Source organism: Leptopilina boulardi, unplaced genomic scaffold, assembly GCF_019393585.1.
Source record: "Leptopilina boulardi isolate dan_hultmark-lab unplaced genomic scaffold, ZJU_Lbou_2.1 LbouV2_156, whole genome shotgun sequence".
Classification (NCBI taxonomy): Eukaryota; Metazoa; Arthropoda; class Insecta; order Hymenoptera; family Figitidae; genus Leptopilina; species Leptopilina boulardi.
Genome location: NW_026137703.1, coordinates 771,005 through 796,442, shown reverse-complemented (window position 1 = coordinate 796,442; position 25,438 = coordinate 771,005). Strand labels below are relative to the sequence as shown.

At 29.3% G+C, this 25,438-nt stretch overlaps 3 protein-coding genes across 4 annotated transcripts in view; 1 reads left to right on the top strand and 2 right to left on the bottom strand.

Moving 5' to 3' along the window:
* Nucleotides 1-2,327: 2,327 nt before the first annotated feature.
* LOC127276938 (52 kDa repressor of the inhibitor of the protein kinase-like) lies at nucleotides 2,328-4,059 on the bottom strand. The gene is made up of 2 exons (XM_051297692.1): nucleotides 3,913-4,059; nucleotides 2,328-3,407 (listed from the first exon to the last, which is right to left on the bottom strand). The coding sequence occupies exons 1-2, from the start codon at nucleotides 4,057-4,059 to the stop codon at nucleotides 2,328-2,330; spliced, it is 1,227 nt and encodes a 408-aa protein (XP_051153649.1).
* A 54-nt stretch (nucleotides 4,060-4,113) lies between these two features.
* Nucleotides 4,114-4,848, bottom strand: LOC127276937 (zinc finger MYM-type protein 5-like). Its single transcript, XM_051297691.1, has one exon. The coding sequence runs from the start codon at nucleotides 4,846-4,848 to the stop codon at nucleotides 4,114-4,116; it is 735 nt and encodes a 244-aa protein (XP_051153648.1).
* Nucleotides 4,849-9,829: 4,981 nt separating this feature from the next.
* Nucleotides 9,830-25,438, top strand: part of LOC127276929 (UDP-glycosyltransferase UGT5-like) — a 78,513-nt gene continuing 62,904 nt past the window's right edge. For both annotated transcript variants that reach the window (XM_051297681.1, XM_051297680.1), the window contains exons 1-2: nucleotides 9,830-10,086; nucleotides 14,150-14,220. In XM_051297681.1, the coding sequence (XP_051153638.1) occupies nucleotides 9,907-10,086; nucleotides 14,150-14,220 (251 nt within the window). In that variant the 5' untranslated portion in view covers nucleotides 9,830-9,906. The remainder of the gene's footprint in view (nucleotides 10,087-14,149; nucleotides 14,221-25,438) is intronic.

Here is a 25,438-nt window from a genome sequence, read left to right as displayed (position 1 = left end):
CGATTAACTAGTTAAATTTCGATAAATTTTTTTTTATTTTTAATTTTTAGACGTTATAAATTGAAAATATAATTTGGCGTTTGCATACAAGAATTATAATAATGTCTTTATATAATCACACATGTTTTCAACTCATCATATTTTATCCTGTAGTTGTGCTACTGAAAAAAGGCTATGTTGAAAATTGTTCACGCTTAAACATAGAGTGATAATTATTGGAATATTTTCTTTAATTCTGATTGCACTCTATTCTATGATACATACATTTGTTCGTCTGTTCACAAGCAATAAGCTCCAATTTGAAAAATTCAAATCGAATAATCGCCGCAAAATATATTTACAAAAATGTATAGACATTTCATTATTATAAAATAATGAGTAACGCTACTTTCAACGACTATCATTTCTTTTTATTTAAGAGCACATATTTTTTATTACTTCCAAAACATTCTTCAATAAGTAAACTATAATTCACCACAGTTTGGAATTGTTCGGATCTATGCCGAACAAGTTATACCTATAAGAATTAAAATTTATACCTGGAGTAACACCGTAAATTTCATTTTTTAAGTTACTTAATTCGATTTTATTTTTTATAAAAGACTAGAAGGTTCACATTTATTCAATTTTCTTATTTCAATAGGTTCTCAGAGATATTACAAAATGGTTGAAGTATGAAAATAATTAATATAATACTTCTAAAATAGAAAAATATGTGAGTAACATGAAATCGGCCGGTTCTGTGGATTTGCCCATATGTATTTGTTTTTAATTAAATCTTGTAATAAATGTGATTATATTAATTGTTTAATTTACTTATCCTATTTTTAAGTAATATAATTTTTTTGTATTTATTAAATATTTTTTTATTTAAAGTAGGTATTTAAAAAAATTAGATTTTTTTTTAAATAACTGAATTTTCAAAAATAATTAATTTTTGTACAATTTTTAAAAAACGAATTTTTAAAAAATTGTAATTCTACATTTTGAAAATACTTGAATTTTACAAATTGTCACAAATAAATATATTACAAGAATTTTTTTCTGTCTATTTAATCAATTTTATTTTGCATCGAAATATTAATTTTTTAAAAATTTTATTTCAACTTTAAAAACCATTTTGTAAAGGCTATATATTATTATTATTATTATTATTAATAATAATATTTTTAATACTTCTTAAATATTATTTTTGTATTTTTTACAAATATTTTGGTCCAAACTTTTCTGAAAATTTAATTTAAATTTTTAGGAAATGTTCGTCACAAAAATTGACTGAATATTTAAATTACATTTTCACTCAACTTTTGGTATAAATTTTTAATAAATATTTAATTTAAATTGTTAGTCAACTTTTACGCCACCCGGACAGCACCAAAACTTCCCTGAACCTTGACTGAACCTCGCTTGACGAGGTTCGGGAACTTGAGTCGCGAGGTCCAAACGAGGTTGAGTTGATGTTTAAATGTCCGCGCATAATAAAGGTGAGTCACAGAGGTTGGCTGAATATTGGATTTGAAATTCTGTTAAATATTAAAATTAAAGATTTTTGGCATATTGTGAGGGGATATTTAAGGAAATTAAAAATTCAAGATTTGTTAAATGTAATCATTAAATATTCTGGAAATTTAGAAGGAGCATAAATGCGGAAAAATAAAAAGAAAGCAAATGAATTTAAAAACCCAATGGGAAAAATTAATAATTAAATTAAAATAAAAAAATGGTTATCAAAGTATTAGTGAAACTATTTCTTCCAAAAAAGAATTTGTCTCAAATCCAATAAATAGGAGAGACATCGGGCAGAAAAAAAAATTTCGACAAGAAAAAAATTTTCGATCACTGCTTATATACCAATCTAATGGCACCTCAAATGCGAGAAACAACTATGATGTTCGCAGTGCCGGCCCTAGCCTTCCTTGCGCCCTTGGGCAAATTTTTCCAGGCGCCCCTTGTATGGAAAGGAAATTCAGAAAAGTGAACCAATATTTGTTGTTATTAATAGTCCAAAATTTAGCCATTAGTGTATATATTTGATAACGATTTGACAATTATTTTCAGTATAAATTTTAACGAATCATTTGCTATTTCTTATGGGATTTAGAAGCTTTTGTCAATGATTAATTTCCTATTGTATTTCAAAATGAGAAATTAATAAAAGCACTTATGTATTTTTGTAAGAATTCTATTTAAAAAGCATATGGATAATATTAAGTAAGATTCAAAGATTAAATATAACCTCACAGTACAAATTAATTTTTATGTAAAAATTTACATTACGACGAATGTTTAAACAGAAATGGAAAATTTATAAAAATATTGAACTCAGTTTAATTCCTAAAATCAACTTTTCGAGCCTTTTTCTCAGCGAAAGTTTGAATTAGAACAGAGGTATCTAGATTTTCGGCGATATCGTGTTCAATAGATAAAGTTGCTAAATTTGAAAGTTTATTCTGTGACATTGTCGATCTTAGGTACGTTTTAATTAACTTTAATTTCGAGAAACTGCGTTCACCACTTGCTACAGTTACCGGTATTGTTAATAAAATACGCATGGCTATCCATATATTTGGATACAAATCTTGCAAATCATGTTTTTTTATGAAGTTTAATATGATTAGTGGAGTAATTTTGACTTTAGATTTATCGACAAGAAATCCTTTGACACTCAACAATTCATCACAAAGTTGTCCACCTTCAATATCTGATTTTGAATTTATTGTTAATTTAATTTGAAGACTATTACACATTTCTAAAAGTTCGTCTCGATCTGGCAGATTATCAACATTATACAAAAAACCCCAAATTTTTGAAAATTCATTAAGATGTTGAAATCTCTCTTTTATTGATGATAAAACTGTATCCAACAAGGGGTTAAAAAATTCAACTTCTAATTTCTTCTCTGGGCAAGTGATTGGTTCGTCTTTGTTTTTTTCATCAAAGATCCGCTTAACACGTCGTACCCTTTTTATTTCTTTAAAAATTGGTTCAATTTCAAGCTCATCTGCTAGTTCTCTTGCTGTAACAATGGCCTTTTTAAAACCTTCTTTTCTATAGTCTTCTAAAAAGTTGCAGCAGTTCTTTAACATTTCTACGCATTCGGTGATGTCCATATCCTTTGCTTGAAGCGATTTACTGACTATGTTTATTTGGAAAAGAATATCATACCACACAATCAGTGAGACAAGAAAGCTAAAGTCTTTTAATTGTTCGGCTAAAGTAATAGCTTCATGTGCTGTATGACTATCGCCACCTGGAATTTCAGATAAAGCCACTAAAGCGTCATGAATTCCACCGATTTGGTATCGAACTGCTTTCACACTACTGATTTTAGCTTCCCAACGTGTGTCAGATAGTTTTTTTAACGTGTATAGTTCAACGTGATCAGTCAAAATTTTCCACCGATTGACTGAAGCAGAGAATAATGTGAACAATCTCTGAAGTACACCGAAAAGAGTTACTGACTTGACTGAAGATTGTGCAGCATCAGAAATTACGAGGTTTAAATTATGGGATCCACAAGATACAAAATCAGCCAACGGATTTTCATCTAATATTCTTCTTTGCACGCCAACAATTTTTCTTTTCATATTAGATCCGTTATCATATGCTTGACCTCTGCAGTTTTCCGGTTAAAGTCCGAATGTCTCCAACATTTGAAGTATTGATTCAGTAAGACCTGCACCAGTCGTATCATTGACATTAATAAATCCCACAAAATGTTTTTTTATTTCTACCGTATCGACAGTTACATCTACAAATCTAATAGTAAGGGAAAGTTGGTTCTTTTCGCGAAACGTCTGGCGTACAATCAGCAATGATTGAATAATATTTGGCTGATAGAGCATTATTTTTAATTACAACATTTACATTTTCAGCAATTAAATCTATTAATTCATTTTGTATCTTTGGCCCACAATAATGATCAACAATTTTGCCATCCACAGCAAGATTCAAATGATTTTCCATGACAGGATCAAACTTTGCAATCGTTTGCACTAATCCCAGAAATTTACCATTATTAGGCGTAAAAAGTTTATCTGAATTACCTCGGAAAGCCATATTATTTACACCTAAATATAAAACAATATTCAACAGCCGAAACAAAACACTTTGTCATCGCAAACTCTCTTTTTTAATAATTTTTAATTCCTCTTTATCGATAGTTTCTCCTGTTTTTAGCCTCATCTCTGTTTCTATCCACATTCGGTAAGCTTTTTTATGAGAAAGACTGTTCTCATGAATTGAAAGATATTCTGATAAATTTTTCCATTTATTGAATCCATCACCAACGAATTTTGAAATAGATTTGTTGTCAAAAAGTCGACAGCAAAAGCAAAATACGCAATCTCGCGAAAGAGAGTACACTAACCATCGTCTGCAAAGTACTTCGCCATTTGAAAGTTTTCTAGTATAATATGAGTTTGAAAAATGTCGACCTTCTCCATTTTGAGGGTAATTGTCAATTTTAATTTGATTTGGACCTCCTTTAATCAACTCATCGATAAGACTATTATTTCGAATGGTAGGCCAATTTCCACAATCAGACAACTGTAAAATCTCTTGTGAATTGTCAATAATATCCTCGTTTTTCGTATCTTGTACACTATTTAAATCTATTTCTTTATTTTCAATTTCATGTATGTCATTCACTAATTCCGTGGAAACACTTTCGGAAATACTTGATTCAGAAGGAACTTTTATACAGTCTTCAGGGATTACGTCTTTTCCTTTTTGAATTATATATTTTTTAATATCCATAAACTTTTTATCATGTTCTAATTGCTGAATTTTCTCCGCTTTTCGTTTTCTAAATTCAAAACCAGACGGTTTCTTTTTATCACTTGACATCTTGCTAATTTATTAAATCAAAATTATTGCGAATATCCTGTACGTAAAAAAATAAAAAATTATCATTATAAACTATTTCTAGAGTGGCCGACTCGACCCTTTGAACAACAAAATAATTCCTCATTTCTTTCAACTCAATTTTTTTTGCTATTGAGGAGTTTTTATACCAGTGTGACAGTGTGAAATATTTCTGTTAATATAATATATGTAAATAAATATAAAACACGAATAATACTAAGATTTAAATATATAATTGCATATCATGCATAATCGTTATTTTTTACAAATATTAAGCATAAACAAAATAAAAAGTTTTACAACAAAGACAAAACACAAACATAAATATACATTTTCTCGATAAAGATCTTACCAGTGAATAATTTCAGTTAGGGAACTGGAATTTATAGGTTAGAAACTTTATGTTCATTCTTATTTCCTTCTTAACTTTTTGAATACAATTTTTTATCAGCATGTGCATTTGTTTCACTTTAAAACTTTCCTTGGTTTAGTTATTTAATTCTACAAATTAACCATAAATTTATAAAAAGCAATAATTGTGATGTTTATATCACTGAAAATACTTGAATCTATTATTTGCTACCTATTGATAAATAATCAGGGATGGGTGCGTAATATATTTCATATCAGCGTTGGGCAATAACGTGTCTGTGTGCAACTCTGGGACTAACGTTAGGGTGCGGTCACAGCATTTAAAATAGTTCGATATATCGAACTTTTGCATAACTTGATTCGTTGGATCTAACGGAATACTTATCTTACTATTAGATCCAACCGATCATGTTCTGCAAAAGTTCGATATATCGAACTATTTCAATGCTGTGACCGCACCCTTAGTTACTTATTGTCAGGTTGAGTTCACAATAGACGATATTGCTTTTTTATATAATAAATAAGATATATATTTTTAATAATCCTAAAATATTTAAATTAAAATTTCGGAAAGTTATTTTTAAGTTATTGAAAAAAATTTATTTAAGTCAAAATATACATATAAGCAACTTTTTTGGGCGCCCCAAATTACTAGGCGCCCTTGGGCGGCGCCCGACCTTGCGCCCCCCTAAGACCGGCACTGGATGTTCGCCCTGCCTGTGGCATTGAGCGAACTAAAGTCCAGAGCTGAGCCATCAGCGCAGCGCGGGAACATTTGAAAAATTTGATTTTATTAGATATTTTATTTTATTTTAAATATGACAAATAATTAACTTAATAAATAATTAATGTCATAAATAATTATTAATAACATAATGTCATACTTAATAATTCGTTAATTAATTATTTTTAACGAAAATTTGACAAAAAAAAAATTTGCGGTAAAAAAAATATTACCATTAAAAAATAATTTTTTTGTTAAGTATTCGTAATAAAAAAAAATAATTAACTAATTATTAAGCTAATTATTTAATTAATTTTTTTTACAGAGAAATTTTGAAAAAAAAATTATTTTCTCATCGTGATATTTTTTTGGGCCACAAATAATTTTTTTACTGAGAAAATTTAAAAATAAGTTTTGGTAGACCGAACAAAATGATTCAACGAAAAAATTTAGTAGCCCGAACCAAACGGATTAGTTGCACATATATCAAATAAAAAATTTGGTTTGGACAACCAAACTTCAGTAGATGATACCAAACAGTTTTCTCAGTGTGTAGATCATCATAGTTCCACTCTTACGCCGCCAGATGGTGATAATTTTTTTTCTCACAGTTGAGATATATCATGGACATATCAGGGATATGTCAAGAAACTTTAAACAGTGGTTTCTTTTTGTATGGAATAAAAATTGTAATAAGGGGCATCTAAAGTTTTCAGCACTGAGTTTTTCATCACTCAGGCATTCACGCCTTAGAGAGTTTTCGCCTCAGAGGAGTTTCACTGTACTGGGCCACTAATCCCCCACAGCACCGAAACTTTCCTAAAGATTTCCTAAAAATTTATTTGAAATGTTCGGAATATTTAATTGCAATATTTAGTGAAAATTGAGTAAAGATTTAAATGTCACGATTAAATAAATGTTCAGGAAAGTTTCGCGCTAAACATTTATTCAATTAATCTTTACACAATTTTCACTAAACATTGCAATTAAATATTCCGAACATTTCAAATAAATCTTTAGGAAATCTTTAGGAAAGTTTCGGTGCTGTGGGGGGTGGCAGCCAAGATTGGCCCAGTAATTAGCGTCTGATTCTTGGCTGCCGACGTCCAACCGCAGTTAGCACCACAAGATTCGGCCCAGTATTGTCTACCAAGACTTGGTGCCCGATTTGACAATGCTGGGACAATATTGGCCCATGTTGGTTTTCGCACTTTTTCACGAGTTGATATGTTTTAAAACGATTTTTTGAAATGGTATGTTCTTCCACTAACCCGACGATTCCTTTATTACTTATTTAGTTATTGCTATTATTTATTAATTTTTTTTACAATTGAACAAAAGTTAAATTACAATCTTCAGGGTTAGTGCTAAGCTAGTAATAATATTTTAATTTACTAGTAGTGACCAAAACATTTTGTCACATTTTGTGTAACTCTAACCGTTTTTGAGATATAAAAAATGTATTTTTCAAAACGTAAAATTTTTTAATCCTATATGAAATTCCATGTATGATCCCACATGGAAACCCATACGGGATTAAATATGGCTTCTTACACTAAATCCTGTCCGAAATTACGATGTGCTTTTATACATATAAAAAATTTGATGGATTCCCATATAGAATGCAATATAAGTTTTTCCAGAAGTGTATAATTTTTATCACACGTTTTTAAGACCGTTGGTCAAAAGTCAAGATAACGGGAATAATTATTTTATTCATAAAACAAAGCTGACATTTATGTATGAATGAATGGACAGTCTTATCGATTAAAGTAAATTTAAATAAGGATGTATATAAGTATAGTTATGTTAAATTATTTGAATGTGAATACTAAAAAAAATGTTTGGTGAGTACAACCAAAATTTGATTGGGCCAACTGAATTATTTGGTTGGCCTAACCGAAGTTTGGCTGTACTCACCAAACATTTGATTGCTCGGACCACACAATTTTTTCAGTGAAGAGAGGAGAAATAAAAATTTCAAATTTCGAACATAAACAATAGTTTAACCACTTCGCTACAGCTGGCAAGGTATTATATAAAATAATATATATATATATATATATATATATATGGGCGATTCCACGTGAAATTTACCTATGACATTTTAAATTCGGTAAATATATATTATTTCGATCTTTAGAGAAAAAAAAGATTTACGAATTTTTTTATTTTTTTATAAGTGCCCAGATTTTCGAGTTATGAATTTTTAAAAATCTGATTTTTTCGAGTTTTTACAAATACACCTAATTTCAATTACATCCAACTCTAAAAGTATTGAATGTAGAAATTATGACCAACATACAAAAAAGTTTAAATTTTTCATCGACTTTCAAATTATGTTATTGAAAAAAAAATTTGAATTTGTGTAGAAAAAATAAGTTTTTTAAAAACAAATTAAATGTTTTTAAATTTGGGCTCGATTTTAAAAAAAATTTTTTTTATTTTTACACACATTAAAATAATAAGAAAATTTTGTAATAAGTTTTGAAGTAATCCTGATGATCCTTTTGTTTATATAATTTGTTTAAAAAAAATTTTTTCGTTTTTTTTTTATTTTTTGAAATGAAAAGTGTTTTGGGCACTAGGAGCATTTAGTAAACTCATGGAAAAGTAAATTAAAATACATTTTACTTTTAAAAAATAAAAAAAGCGAAAAAAAAGTTAAAATTTTTTTAATACAAATTATATAAACAAAAGGATCATCAGGCCCACTTCAAAACTTATTACAAAATTTTCTTATTATTTTAATGTGTGTAAAAATAAAAAAAAATTTTTTAAAAACCGTGCCCAAATTTAAAAACATTTAATTTGTTTTTAAAAAACCGTTATTTTTTCTACACAAATTCAAAAATTTTTTTCGTTAACATATTTTGAAAGTCAATGAAAAACTTAAACTTTTTTGTCTTGGTAGGCGAGTAATAATGAGTTCCTAGCGTTCATTCTCGAAACAGCGGCGGCGGAGTTGGCGGCGATATCTTTTTGTAATATAGGTAGATATAAAATATTACGATGATATTGATGTTAAAAATCTATCTCTGCAAACGCCCAGAAACTACCATTTTTAAATATTATTATAACACTATATAAATTACCAAAAATTGATCACAAAAATTCTCCATGAGGAAGCAAAATGTTCATGAAATGAACACAAAAAGTTCATACTTCAATTTGGCAGCGGCTTTTATTCGCTTCAATGAACTTTGTTTCGAGTGTACTTCTGACGACGTTAAATTTTGAAAAATTATTACTTCTGTAACTTTTATCAAATAAAGAAATAAAAAATATTTATTTTCTCATTTTTCATAAATATTTCGAAAAAAAGTATCCCAGTAAAAAAATTTGAATTAAAATGTCACATGGAATGCCTCATACACAGCTTTGTATAGAAGGGGTTCGATTATTCAAAATAATTCTTAACAACCAATTTAATAGCAAGGAATACGTGAACACTTTTGTGCACACTGAAAAAAATGTTTGCGTAATAAACAAAAAATAAGTTAAAAAAACATTTTTTTTCTAGCAAAAAATTGTTTTATCTAGAGAAAAATAATTTCAATTTTATAAAAACAAATCTTAAATTAAAAAGATGAATGATTAAATATTATTTTTTAATCTGAATATTCTCAACAAAAGAAAAAAATGGTCTGTTTTTAGATGAATATCCTTAAATTGAAAATGAAATGTAAAATTAATTTTTGAACAGAATATTTTTCTCATTTCGAGATTTTATTTTTTTCAGTGCATATATGTGTATAGCAATAATATACATCTCATGAGGATTACTCATTTCAATTTTAATTACCCCCTCTTTTCCTGGAGCCTCTAAACCATGATACTGTTATAAGTATGATTATTTATGTTTAAATCTCAGATGAAGAAGTTTGTTCGACGCTTATTATTTTTTGAATAAATCTTTAAATATAACTAAGTATATCCTTACAATGGCAGTAGTTTTATTTTTCGTATTATTTTTTATTCATCTATTAGCATCAGAAGGATTTAAAATTTTAGGAATTTGCCCTAGTACAAGTTACAGCCATCAACAACCATTTCAAGCCGTAATGAAGGCCCTTGCAAATAAAGGTCATCAAGTTACTGTTATTTCTCCAATTACACAAAAGGTTAGTTTAAATTATTTAAAATTTCACTGAAAAAAAGTTTAATCAATCTGACTACGACGCAATTAGTCTGTTGCATTTTATAAAAAACATTATTTATAAATCTCCAATTAACTATTCTTTTTTCTCAATTAGTACATTTGTTAATATTCTTGTTAACCTCACCATTCTTTTAAAACCATTTTTTGACTTCTTTAAAAAACTATTTTTTTATGGTTACTAATAAATATTCAACACAATAAAAAATAATTACTTAATTATTTTTTTGTAATTAAATTTTTTTCATTATTAAATTTATTCTCATAAGTATAAATAATAATTTTTAATTAACCACATAAATTATTTGAAATAATATATATTTTAATTTACCCGGCATTTTTTCTGTGAATTTTTATTGATGAAAACATCAAGATTTTATTTATTTTTATGAAAAAATATATATATTCTATAATTTATTGCGTTAACTAAAACCATTATACAATTAAGAATTATTATACAAAATTTTTCGTCCTCATAATGATAATATTACTAAATGCCCACAAATACGAAAATGTGCACAATATTAAAATCCAAAAGTTAGGGACATTAGGGTGGCCCAAAAAAAGCCATGTTGTTGCCCCCTAGAATTGCTCCAAATGTAAAAAAAGCCCTATTTTTTTATTTTACAATCGGTTAATATTTAATGGTGCCACCAGGCCCTTGAAGTTTCCTATGTATTTTATATGGGGATAAGCTGCTTTTTCGTAAAATTGCAATAATTTCGTTAAAACTTAATATTTTTTAATTGGCCAACGATATTTCTCGTCAGGAATGTTCAAATTATGAAGTTCTAATAATTATTTAAAAAAAATTAAATTAACTATTTTTTACAAGGCAGCAAAAAACCCCATAAATGCAAAAAAAGGTAAAATACATGTTTATAAGTGTTTTAAATGATTTTATCGATATTTTTCGCATAAGTTATATTTTTTACTGAGAAAAAATTTGTTAAAACAAAAGTTGTTAAAAAAATTGTTGAAACAAATTATTCTTATTTTTTCAAAATAATGATATAAAGTTGCAGTTTTTTCTGAATATTACAACTTACCTTGTTTACTTCACCATAAAACCAGTAGAAAGTGCACACAAAAAACTAGCATTGGTAAAAATGACTAAAAATGTGTAGTTAAAAAAAGCAGTTAAAAGTACCATATTCAGAACCATTTTAACTAAACTCAGACAGTTGGTGGTACTAAATATTAGTAGTTAATTTCACCTAGTTAAAATTACTAATATTTGTAGTTGAAAAAACTGTCATGTGGTTTTAAATGGCTTTACAACATTTTAATAGTTAAAACTACTGTTAGAAATTGTTATTTTTAGGATTTGTGTAGATGAAAGAAACATTTCTTATTAGTTGCAAAAAAAATTTGATTTACTGTTTTCATGTCTTTAAAATAAGTGTTGAAAATAGTTATTTTTATGATTTATGTAGTTAAAGAAACCATTTTTTCCTAAATGCAGTAAAACCATTAAACTGACTGTTTTATGTAATTAAAATAAGTGTTAAAAATAGTTATTTTTGTAATTTGTATAGTTGAAAGAACCAATTTTTTTATAGTTGCAGAAAAACAACTAGCCTTACTGTTTTTATGTAGTTAAAATAAGTGTTGAAAATAGTTGTTTTTATGTTTTTTATATTTGAAAGAACCATTTCTTCCTAAATCCAGAAAAACAATTAGACTTAATGTTTTCATGTAGTCACTATTAATGTAAAGACTGTCGTCTTTAGTAGTAAATTTGACTACATTGGATAGTAAAATTAACTGCATAGTGACAAGAATGTTCTCAAATATCATGCAAGCCATCTGAAAAAATGGATGTCAATACTAATATTAATTATTAATAATAATAATTTTACTCCTTTGAATAATTTTTTTTATTAAATTTTGCAGTTAATTTTACCGTTTTTTCACAGTTGTCTCAACTACTTTTTGTTAATAGGCGCCTCCTAGAACCATGAAAATTAGTTACTGCAACCTAATGAAACAGTTAATATGACTGACAAAAAATCATTGAAATAACTTCTTCATTTGGTTAAATTTACTGTAAAAGTGGTAATTTTTACTATACTTTACAGTTAATCTGACAATTTTTACATAGTTGTTTCACCTACTGTTTGTTCATAGGCGCCTCCTGGAACTAGGAGAAATAGTTCAAATGTAGTCAAATTTGTCATGAATTTTTGAGTGGGATTGGCAAAAATTAACAATGAGATTTGTTTAAACAAAATATTATTGTTATTTATTAATTTTTTAAAAATAAACTTATGAAATTGGAATTAATTTGTTTTGGTCATGGTAGTCAGCAAAGATTTAACTTTTAGAAAAAACAACTAGTTTTTTAAGTGTTATTTTAGATAATAAATAAATGAAAACAATAATTTGTTTAAACAAATCTTAATGTTAATTTTTGACAATCACTTTTTACTGGTCGTATGGTGAAGTCAACAAGGTAAGTTGTAATATTCAGAAAAAACTGCAACTTTATATCATTATTTTGAAAAAATAAGAATAATTTGTTTCAACAATTTTTTTAACAACTTTTGTTTTAACAAATTTTTTCTCAGTAAAAAATATAACTTATGCGAAAAATATCGATAAAATCATTTAAAACACTTATAAACATGTATTTTACCTTTTTTTGCATTTATGGGGTTTTTTGCTGCCTTGTAAAAAATAGTTAATTTAATTTTTTTTAAATAATTATTAGAACTTCATAATTTGAACATTCCTGACGAGAAATATCGTTGGCCAATTAAAAAGTATTAAGTTTTAACGAAATTATTGCAATTTTATGAAAAAGCAAATTTTCCCCATATAAAATACACGGGTAACTTCAAAGGTCTGGCGGCACCATTAAATATTAACCGATTTTAAAATAAAAAAATAGGGCTTTTTTTCCATTTGGAACAATTCTAGGGGGCGGCACCAAGAAAATTTCTAAAAAATTAATTTTCTTGGGTATTTTTTGGCCACCCTAAGGGACACGGCATATTTTTTATTTTCTGGACATTGTATATAGAATAAATTCTGATTACTAACAGTTAAATTTTCTTTAATATGAAAGTAGTAGTTCAAGAAATTTTTTTTAACTTGTTTCAATAAACTTTTGACATTCTATTCATTTGAACATTGAAAATGGCTTTGAAGACGCATTAAATTTTTGACATTTTTCCTGCATTTTGATCTGTCATAAATCATTTTTGTGTTCTTGCAAGTTGAATAATTATTATTAAAAACTGTTTTTTACGACTTAAGCTTATAAAAATTAAAAATATTTTACTACGAAAGCTGATATTTTGTCCTATAAAATATGTAATTTTCAGGAAGGCGTTTTTTTGTTCTCGAGTAATTAAAAAAAAGATTAAAAAAATGCACCCACTCGGTCGCAAAACTGATGTGGTATCCACTCTTTAAATCTGAATTAGTAGTTTTCTACTAATTAAAGAGTGCGTATTCATTTACCAATTGAATTAGTAACAGTTTTGACTAATTTTTAGTAAAAAAATCTACCAATTTCTTGTAGGAAACTACTAATTCATTAGTAAGTCGTATTTTTTACTATTTCAAATTAATAAGCCGATTTACTCCATGAATTAGTAGTTTTCTACTATCAGTTAGTAGTTTTTTACTAAAAATGAGTCAAAACTGTTACTAATTCCATTGATAAACGAATATGCACTCTTTCATTAGTAGAAAACTACTAATTCAGATTTAGAGAGTACTGTATTTAAGATAAGTTGGGCATTTTTATGAAATATTTGACTATAAAATTTGATTGTTTAACATTCTATATCAGTTTCAAATACTTAAATTTATTTTCTAATAAAGTGTTGTTTTTCGCAAAAAGTCGTATGCGCACTAATTTATATTAAACATGTACATGTGACAGTAAACTTCTTATTCTTCCTCACAGCAGCGAACACATTTTTTTCAATGTGAATAAGCTAAGGCTAAAATTACTGCCAAACAAATTACCTTTGAAAGGTTGATACATTTAATCTAATTACTACTGTCTGTTTCAGGAACCTATTAAAAATTATAGTCATATTGATGTGTCATTCACTTATCGGACGAAAGATTGCACAAAGTTAAGGTTACTACAATAAGTCTAACTACGCTTTCAATTTTAATCAGTCATGGTGGTTCAAGCCAATTTTTAATTTTCTTAGTTCATATAATGTTAATTCTTTAATTAATAGAACATCTTTAAAAAAAGTTTCAAAACTTTCATTTTTAAAAGATTTGGTCTCATGAAGATAAGAGTAATGTAATTAAGGGGTTAGACCACTGTAAAATTTTTAAAAAATCAAAAATTATTTTTGCTAAAAAGGTGCCTTCGGGTGTTAGAAATGAGAAACAATAATCATTATAGACGTAAAATATTTTTAGAAAATTAAATTTTACATCTGGGCAGTGCACTGTTGAAAAAACTTGTACAGGATCGTGTACACGAACTTGCACATGTTCATTCACTAGGTCATGTACAAGAGCAGCAAGTGCACATGTAAAAAGAATTGGAACAACAATCTTGTACAAGAACATGCATACCCACGTGAAAAGGTTCCCGGAATTTTTGCAGAGTGACTCTGGGAGTAGTTCCCAGAACATTCTGAGAACATTCCCGGAATTTTTTTGGTTTTTTCCCAGAATTCATGGAATTTTCGTTTCAATCAAATAATTGATACTCCGGGATGACTCCAACGTACATCCAGATATCCAGGAGTCAATTCGACAACTTCTCCAGGGAATTTTAACTGTAATCAAATAATCGATACTCCAGGATGACTCCAACGTACATCATGATGACTAGGAATCAATTGGAACACTTCTCCAGGGAATTTTAGCTGTAATCAAACAATCGATACTCCAGGATGACTCCAACGTACATCATGATGACTAGGAGTCAATTGGACAATTTCTTCAGGGAATTTTCGTTTTAACCAAATAATCGAGTTTCTATGACAACTCCAACGTACATCCAGATACCCAGGTGTCAATTGGGCAACTTCTCCAGGGAATTTTAACTGTAATCAAACAATCGATAGTCCAGGATCACTCCAAAGTACATTATAATGACTAGGAGTCAGTTGGACAACTTCTTCAGGGAATTTTAGCTGTAATCAAACAATCGATACTCCAGGATGACTCCAACGTACATCATGATGACTAGGAGTCAATTGGACAACTTCTTCAGGGAATTTTCGTTTTAACCAAATAATCGAGTTTCTATGACAACTCCAACGTACATCCAGATACCCAGGTGTCAATTGGGCAACTTCTCCAGGGAATTTTAACTGTAATCAAATAATCGATACTCCAGGATGACTCCAACGTACATCATGATGACTAGGAGTCAATTGGACAACTTCTTCAGGGAATTTTCGTTTTAACCAAATAATCGAGTTTCTATGACAACTCCAACGTACATCCAGATACCCAGGTGTCAATTGGGCAACTTCTCCAGGGAATTTTAACTGTAATCAAACAATCGATAGTCCAGGATCACTCCAAAGTACATTATAATGACTAGGAGTCAGTTGGACAACTTCTTCAGGGAATTTTAGGTGTAATCAAACAATCGATACTCCAGGATGACTCCAACGTACATCATGATGACTAGGAGTCAATTGGACAACTTCTTCAGGGAATTTTCGTTTTAACCAAATAATCGAGTTTCTATGACAACTCCAACGTACATCCAGATACCCAGGTGTCAATTGGGCAACTTCTCCAGGGAATTTTAACTGTAATCAAATAATCGATACTCCAGGATGACTCCAACGTACATCATGATGACTAGGAGTCAATTGGACAACTTCTTCAGGGAATTTTCGTTTTAACCAAATAATCGAGTTTCTATGACAACTCCAACGTACATCCAGATACCCAGGTGTCAATTGGGCAACTTCTCCAGGGAATTTTAACTGTAATCAAACAATCGATAGTCCAGGATCACTCCAAAGTACATTATAATGACTAGGAGTCAGTTGGACAACTTCTTCAGGGAATTTTAGGTGTAATCAAACAATCGATACTCCAGGATGACTCCAACGTACATCATGATGACTAGGAGTCAATTGGACAACTTCTTCAGGGAATTTTCGTTTTAACCAAATAATCGAGTTTCTATGACAACTCCAACGTACATCCAGATACCCAGGTGTCAATTGGGCAACTTCTCCAGGGAATTTTAACTGTAATCAAATAATCGATACTCCAGGATGACTCCAACGTACATTATAATGACTAGGAGTCAGTTGGACAACTTCTTCAGGGAATTTTAGCTGTAATCAAACAATCGATACTCCAGGATGACTCCAACGTACATCATGATGACTAGGAGTCAATTGGACAACTTCTTCAGGGAATTTTCGTTTTAACCAAATAATCGAGTTTCTATGACAACTCCAACGTACATCCAGATACCCAGGTGTCAATTGGGCAACTTCTCCAGGGTATTTTAACTGTAATCAAATAATCGATACTCCAGGATGACTCCAACGTACATCATGATGACTAGGAGTCAATTGGACAACTTTTTCAGGGAATTTTCGTTTCAACCAAATAATCGAGTTTTTAAGACAACTCCAACGTACATCCGGATACCCAGGAGTGTATTGGTCAACTTCTTCAGAGAATTTTACACGGAGAAAATTTAAGTATCACTTTTTGTTAAACTCATATGTATTTTTAGTAAATTGACTACTAAAGTGGGGAAAAAACGAGAAGAAGACTAAATTTCTTATTTAATAGAAGTCTCTTTAACAATATATGACCTCTTTTTTTCAATATTTAGTAGTCAAGTTAAGAAAAATTCGACGTGGACAGTGTCGTAATTTAAAAGGGTTAGATGAAGCCCCGACTTAATCGCAACAATTATTCATTAACTTTTAATTATATCATAAATAATATTAATGAGGCTTTAATGTATAGGTTATTTTTCTTTTTCTGTGTTTAAAATTTCACAATCCTGTTAGATTATACATTGAAAATACATTTTTTATGAAGTTAGGGGCGCTTAAAACATCAAGTACTCTTCTGAGCACATGTGAGCTTGTCTATGAAACCCCCCCAAAAAAATATATCATGTCATGTACATCTCTTATATGAGAGATTCTTTTTCAATCGCCCTAGCCCAAAAAGTCAATGTTCTGGGATTGGCTTCATACTTTGGTAAATTGTTGTCCGATATGATAGTAATAAATCCCTAAAATATAAACACAGTTTTCCTAAAAGTATCAAATTGAGACCAAAAATTGCATCAAATCTTTGCAACGTTTTGATGCACATAAGTTATATCAAAAAGAGATCGTTTTGTGTATCATTTTTAGAAATGCTACACGAAACGGTCTCATTTTTTGATGCAAAAAATTTAATCAATTTATATCAATCATGGCCGAATTGAATCGACTCAAAATTAAAGGAATTTTTTTCAGATATTTTGGTAATAGTACAATTGCGGAGACCATTTCACTATTTAATTTGAAAATGAAAATAACAGAAAATCAAAGACAATGTGCAATTCGATAATTAAAAAGTGACAGCTTATAAACATATAACCTAAAATGCATGAGAAAAAATTTGTCGATAAAATCAATATAGCCGAGCTTTTTAGAAGGTAGATGGCAGCACTCATCTATTTTCTTTTTTTAAATTTTTTCTGAATCGTTTTTATAAAAAGCAAAACTGCCATCTACCTTCTAAAAAGCTTGGCTATATTGATTTTATCGACAAATTTTTTCTCATGCATTTTAGGTTATGTTTATAAGCTGTCACTTTTTAATTATCGAATTGCAAATTGTCTTTGATTTTCTGTTATTTTCATTTTCAAATTAAATAGTGAAATGGTCTCCGCAATTGTACTATTACCAAAATATCTGAAAAAAATTCCTTTAATTTTGAGTCGATTCAATTCGGCCATGATTGATATAAATTGATTAAATTTTTTGCATCAAAAAATGAGACCGTTTCGTGTAGCATTTCTAAAAATGATACACAAAACGATCTCTTTTTGATATAACTTATGTGCATCAAAACGTTGCAAAGATTTGATGCAATTTTTGGTCTCAATTTGATACCTAATATTAAAAAATCATAAATATTAAATCCAAGTTTATAATTCTTTTAATTATTGAGAATCAGTTTGAAACGAAAATTCCCTTAAGAAGTTGTCTAATTGATTCCTAGTCATCATGATGTACGTTGGAGTCATCCTGGAGTATCGATTGTTATATTACAGCTAAAATTTCCTGAAGAAGTTGCCCAATTGACTCCTAGTCATTATGATGTACGTTAGAGTCATCCTGGAGTATTGATTATTTGGTTAAAATGAAAATTCCCTGAAGAAGTTGTCCAAATGACTCCTAGTCATCATGATGTACGTTGGAGTCATCCTGGAGTATCGATTGTTTTATTACAGCTAAAATTCCCTGAAAAAGTTGCCCAATTGACTCCTAGTCATTATGATGTACGTTAGAGTCATCCTGGAGTATTGATTATTTGGTTAAAATGAAAATTCCCTGAAGAAGTAGTCCAAATGACTCCTAGTCATCATGATGTACGTTGGAGTCATCCTGGAGTATCGATTGTTTTATTACAGCTAAAATTCCCTGAAGAAGTTGCCCAATTGACTCCTAGTAATTATGATGTACGTTAGAGTCATCCTGGAGTATTGATTATTTGGTTAAAACGAAAATTCCCTGAAGAAGTTGTCCAATTGACTCCTAGTCATTATGATGTACGTTGGAGTCATCCTAGAGTATCGATTATTTGATTACAGTTAAAATTCCCTGGAGAAGTTGCCCAATTGACACCTGGGTATCTGGATGTACGTTGGAGTTGTCATAGAAACTCGATTATTTGGTTAAAACGAAAATTCCCTGAAGAAGTTGTCCAATTGACTCCTAGTCATCATGATGTACTTTGGAGTCATCCTGGAGTATCGATTGTTTAATTACAGCTAAAATTCTTTGGAGAAGTTGTCCAATTGACTCCTAGTCATCATGATGTTCGTTGGAGTCATCCTGGAGTATCGATTGTTTAATTACAGCTAAAATTCTTTGGAGAAGTTGTCCAATTGACTCCTAGTCATCATGATGTTCGTTGGAGTCATCCTGGAGTATCGATTGTTTTATTACAGCTAAAATTCTTTGGAGAAGTTGTCCAATTGACTCCTAGTCATCATGATGTTCGTTGGAGTCATCCTGGAGTATCGATTGTTTGATTACAGCTAAAATTCCCTGAAGAAGTTGTCCAACTGACTCCTAGTCATTATGATGTACTTTGGAGTGATCCTGGACTATCGATTGTTTGATTAGAGCTAAAATTCCCTGGAGAAGTTGCCTAATTGACATCTGGGTATCTGGATGTACGTTGGAGTTGTCATAGAAACTCGATTATTTGGTTGAAACGAAAATTCCCTGAAGAAGTTGTCCAATTGACTCCTAGTCATCATGATGTACGTTGGAGTCATCCTGGAGTATCGATTATTTGATTACAGTTAAAATTCCCTGGAGAAGTTGCCCAATTGACACCTGGGTATCTGGATGTACGTTGGAGTTGTCATAGAAACTCGATTATTTGGTTAAAACGAAAATTCCCTGAAGAAGTTGTCCAATTGACTCCTAGTCATCATGATGTACGTTGGAGTCATCCTGGAGTATCGATTATTTGATTACAGTTAAAATTCCCTGGAGAAGTTGCCCAATTGACACCTGGGTATCTGGATGTACGTTGGAGTTGTCATAGAAACTCGATTATTTGGTTAAAACGAAAATTCCCTGAAGAAGTTGTCCAATTGACTCCTAGTCATCATGATGTACGTTGGAGTCATCCTGGAGTATCGATTGTTTGATAACAGCTAAAATTCTCTGGAGAAGTGTTCCAATTGATTCCTAGTCATCATGATGAACGTTTGAGTCATCCTGGAGTATTGATGGTTTGATTACAGCTAAACTTTCCTGAAGAAGTTGTCCAATTGACTCCTGGATATCTGGATGTACGTTGGAGTCATCCCGGAGTATCAATTATTTGATTGAAACGAAAATTCCATGAATTCTGGGAAAAAACCAAAAAAATTCCGGGAATGTTCTCAGAATATTCTGGGAACTACTCCCAGAGTCACTCTGCAAAAATTCCGGGAACCTTTTCACGTGGGTATGTTTAATCATGGTAACTAAAGAATAAATCAAGTTCTCGAGTCCATGCTCGTGTACTTGTATAAGATCACTCATCGTGCGTAAGTTCATGAACATGATCTTGTGTTAATTTTTTTATTTTTGAAAAATTTGTGGAAATTTTTAACATTGGTCTTAAAGACACTTTATTCATACATGCGAATAACAACTGCGTAGCTATATACTCCATAGAAAACTACTGCGCAACCATTAAAGATTTTAATAATGAACTGTAAGGGAAAATTCAAGATCTTGTACATGAACTTAAACACGATCTTGTTCGAGTACACCAGCACGGACTCGTATATTGGATTGCATTAGTTGACATAAATATGAACATATGCATGTTCTTGTACAACATCGTTGTTCCAATTTTTTTTTACATGTTTACTTGCTGCTCTTGTACATGACCCGGTGAATGAACATGTGCAAGATCGTGTACACGATCCTGTACAAGTTTTTCGACCGGGTGTATATCACAAAAACGTACCCTTTTTTCTCAAAACCAAGTTTTGCAAACTGGCCGGTAACTTTTCTTGTATAATTTTTAACTAAATTAGTTAAAAATTGGTTTACAGTTTCAAGATAACATTCTTTATAGAAGTAGGTAGGGGTTTTTTTTATCAAAAATTTTTTTTTTATTAACAATTTTGTACCGATTTTTTACCAAAAAACTCCAAATTTTGATTAAAACACGTACCTCGGATTCGTAATCAGCGACCCCGAAAACCCCCGAATAATAAATTTTGGATAAATCCATCAATTATTTTTTGTGTTAATGTGAATTTTCTATACACGATCTTAATTTCCTGGATAAATTGTTTATAAACAACCATAAATTTTGTTATTCTTAATATTTTGTCTGGCCACTTTCAGATATCTTTTTTAATGTCATTAACCTGAAGTTAATGTACTTTTCAGACTTTAAATGAGAAAAAAATGTTGTGTCCATATTTTCTTCATTTTCGTCCTTCGTTTGTAGAATCACCTATACAAATATATCTCATACAAAAATAAATATTTTTAAATATTTTAAATTGCAAATTGTTTAGGAAGATATGAGATTTAAATGCATATCACGAAAACTTCATAAAAAATTTTTGTTCCTTTATAAAACATCAAAAAGTACCCTAAAAATGACATTTTTTTTTATTTTCAAGGTCAATTTTCTTGAAAACCTAGGGTGATAGAGCAATTTTGAGTTTCGATTCGTATTCAGCGTCAAAAAACCTGTAAGAATCACTATATGCGATCGCAGAAATAAAAAAATTTTTAATTCTGTTGCATATATTGTTATGTTCTTGACGAAAAGAATTTGATTGTGAGTTTAAGGCGCTTTCACACCTAACAAATTCTCAGTATACTCAGAATTTGTCAGAGGTTTTACTAATTTTGATTGGCTTTAGGTACTCATAAAGGATTTTGAAATCTTCTAATCTACTGGAAATTTTTTATGAGCAAAGCCATTTAAACAAAGGCCAAATAAAACCATAAACTTGGAAGTCAATCATTTTTTTGTAATTGATTGAAAACTTGTTTGATTTTAAATGAATTAATTGATTTATAAGACAGGAACATATAAATTTTTTTTTCGAATCAGTGAACCGGACCTCAAGTAGAAATGTGCCACTGGCATAGTACTGACCCAACACTATCAGTCAGTATAACATTACTGACTGCCGTACTGGTCTTTCCATTGCAAATTTCATCCTTATAAGCTTATTACTCCCATTTTTACCACGAAAAGGTAATGTGTGGATAATAATAGTTAATTTAATTTAGAATATATAAACTATTATTAATAATAAATAATTAAAATAATAATTATCATTTATGTTAATTAAATTATATTATTTTTAATAAATTAATTTACAAAAAATATTTTTGTGCTGTCATTTTTTTTTTATTCATACTCTTTAATTTTTTTTACTTTGCACTTATAGTTAATTAATTAATTAATTATTTAATAATTAATATTACAGATAAACAAATATTGTACTTATAACACTTAAAACTAAGAATGAAAAATCTCGCACGCATGAGGGATCGAACCCTAAGAACGCAAGTCGGATATGCATACCGCACAGCCGCGCTGGCTTGAAGTGCTGGTTTGAAGTAGTTTACCCTAATGCAAAGGTTTTGATTTTGAAGACCGTATAATCTATTGATCACGGAAATAAAATAAATTTATTCTTGAGTTTTTTTCTCACAAAATTTTTTAATTTTTAGAAAGATTTTATGAAATAAAACTGGATATCAATTTCAGTTAAATATTTTTAATAAATTATTCTTACCGTAAATAATAATATTAAAACAGAAAAAAATAATTGATGAATTACATAATTAAAAATAAGTTAATAAAAGACGACTGTAAAATATGAATGGTAAAAAAATTACATTTGCTTTATTTTTAATTAAACTATTACAAAAAACCCTCAACTTATTGTTATTGAATGCATGATAAATAACTTACTGCACATATTTCAAAGAGTATTAAAATAACTAATAAAAACATAAATATATTTTATATGTATATATAATAATATTAGATTTATTTATATATAGATATACTATATTTTTTGAAAATTACGATAATGAAGTATACTACTTTATCAGCAAAGTGACATCTGTTAGATGTCATTTAAACTCCTTGGTTTAGAGTTAGATGTTTCATTTGATAATTATATCGATATGGTTTGTCGACAAATAATTATCAATTTTTTAAATTAATTTTGATCTGAAAAATTAAGCTGCGTGCTCGAGTACACTGTGCATCTGCGAGGACTCGAACCTTCTTAGTTGCTGCCTAACGCGGGACTTCTGCCGACTAATGCACCAAGCCAACACAGCCTGAACGACCAAAAATTTTGAGAGAAAGTATTGGAAAGAAATTAATAAACATATTTTTTAATAAAAAACCATCGTTTTCTACCTATTGGAATAATTTAAAAACTTTTTCATTTAATGAATAAGAGTTAAATCCTTCCATGTTAAATTGTTGTTGATAAAATTAAATGATCGTGGGAAGGTAAAAAAAAAAATTTTTTTTTTTGAATAAATTCAAAAGTGTATCGTCAATATAGCGACGTTTCGTTGGCTCAAGTTTGCCAACCTCATCAGGCTAGATTTATTAAACACAAAAAAACCTTAATATTTATACATGTCTAAAGCGCTATTTTTAAATATCGATTAAAAATTAAATTAAATAATCCTACCTAATTCGTTAAAAATTAATACACATTTCAACATGTCATTATTAAAAAAATTCCACACATTTTAAAAAAAATTCACAAATATGATTAAAACTTCGATTGAAAATAATTAAAAGTAAGGAAGACATTTCTACACGACAGTTTAGTGTCAACTGAATTAAATTTGAAATTTACTCAAATATACAAGTCAAAAATTATATAAGAGAAAAGTCAATGACCTGGGATGTCAACACCGTTTAACCAAAGGTGCAAAAGGTCTGTTTTTCTTTATAGACACGAGTCCAAACGTCTGAGAAGAGGAAAGAAAGTTTTATTTAGAGTGAATATGTCTTCCTTTCTATTAATTGTGAAATGGTTTGTTTTTATATGAATCATTTCAGATATACGTCTTTTTTTATAATTAGACTCATTGTCCAAAACCCTTGCATTTTCCCAATCAAATTCATGATTATATTCGATGCGATGTCGGTAAACAACAGAATTTTCATTCACTTTTTTGTGTTCTTTTATGCGAGTTATCAAAGATCGTTTTGTCTCGCCTATATATGTCACAGGACAATCCTTACAATTAAACTTATACACGACATTAGTTCTATCCCATTTTTTAGTCACATCCTTACCTAATCGAATGATGGAATTACAGTTTTTATTTATAAGGGGAATTGAAGCAAAATGAAATTCGTTCAGAATACTTGACAATTTAAAAAAAGATTTTTCATTAAACGGTAAAGAAACCTTCGGAATTTGACGATAAATATTAACACTATTTTGATTGTTGTTGTTGTTATTATTTGAAATTTTTGATTTATTCATTCGAATTTTAATATGTTTATTGATAAAGTCTGGAGTATAATTATTGTTTTTTAAGATAGTTTTTATCTTCTTTAAATTGTCAAAATGAAATTTTTTATTGGACAATGAAATCGCCCTGTCAACCAAATTATACACAATATTCTTTTTTTGTTGAATTGGGTGATCTGAAAAATAATTGATGAGTCTATCAGAAGAAGTCGGTTTTTGATACCAGTCTGTGATGATTTTATTATTATATTTAATTAGTTTGAGATCAAGGAATTTTATAGAATTATTTTGTTCTTTCTCTAAAGTAAACTGTAATTTTTTATTATAAGAGTTAAAAGTATCAAAAACGAGTGCGACATGTTCTTTTTTAACAGCTAAAACTGTGTCATCCACATATCGATAATAGAATAGTGGGACACAATTGTGTTCTTCCTTTAAGATTTTTAAAAAATCAGTTTCCAGATCATCCATAACAATATCCGAAACAAAAGCCGAAATTGGAGAACCCATCGGAGTTCCATAGATCTGTCTATAAAATTTGCCATCATGAGAAAAAAACGTGTTTTCAAAAACGAATTTTACACAGTCGATGATATCACAAAAAGGAATCTTACTCTTTTGGTTTATAGAGCGCATACGACGGTCCAAACTCTGAATAACTAAATCGCAAGAGACATTAGTGAACATGGAAGTTACATCAAGTGAAAGAAAAGTATAGCTATCATCCATGGTAACATTACTTAATTTATTTTTTAATTCCAAACTATTAATAATGTGTGAATGTGGTAGAGAAACACAATCTTTTAATGAATTATATAATATTTTGGCGAGAATATGAGTCGGACTATTTATTAAGGAAATAATTGTAAGGAATAAATAATAGAAAGGAAGACATATTCACTCTAAATAAAACTTTCTTTCCTCTTCTCAGACGTTTGGACTCGTGTCTATAAAGAAAAACAGACCTTTTGCACCTTTGGTTAAACGGTGTTGACATCCCAGGTCATTGACTTTTCTCTTATATAATTTTTGACTTGTATATTTGAGTAAATTTCAAATTTAATTCAGTTGACACTAAACTGTCGTGTAGAAATGTCTTCCTTACTTTTAATTATTTTCAATC

Excerpts from the sequence above, each read along its gene's own strand:
- LOC127276938 (XM_051297692.1), bottom strand. The coding sequence starts at position 4,059 with ATGGCTTTCCGAGGTAATTCAGATAAACTTTTTACGCCTAATAATGGT. Across the intron at positions 3,408-3,912 it reads AAATTGTTGATCATTATTGT|GTCAATCGGTGGAAAATTTT; the intron begins GGGCCAAAGATA and ends TTCTCTGCTTCA.
- LOC127276937 (XM_051297691.1), bottom strand. The coding sequence starts at position 4,848 with ATGTCAAGTGATAAAAAGAAACCGTCTGGTTTTGAATTTAGAAAACGA.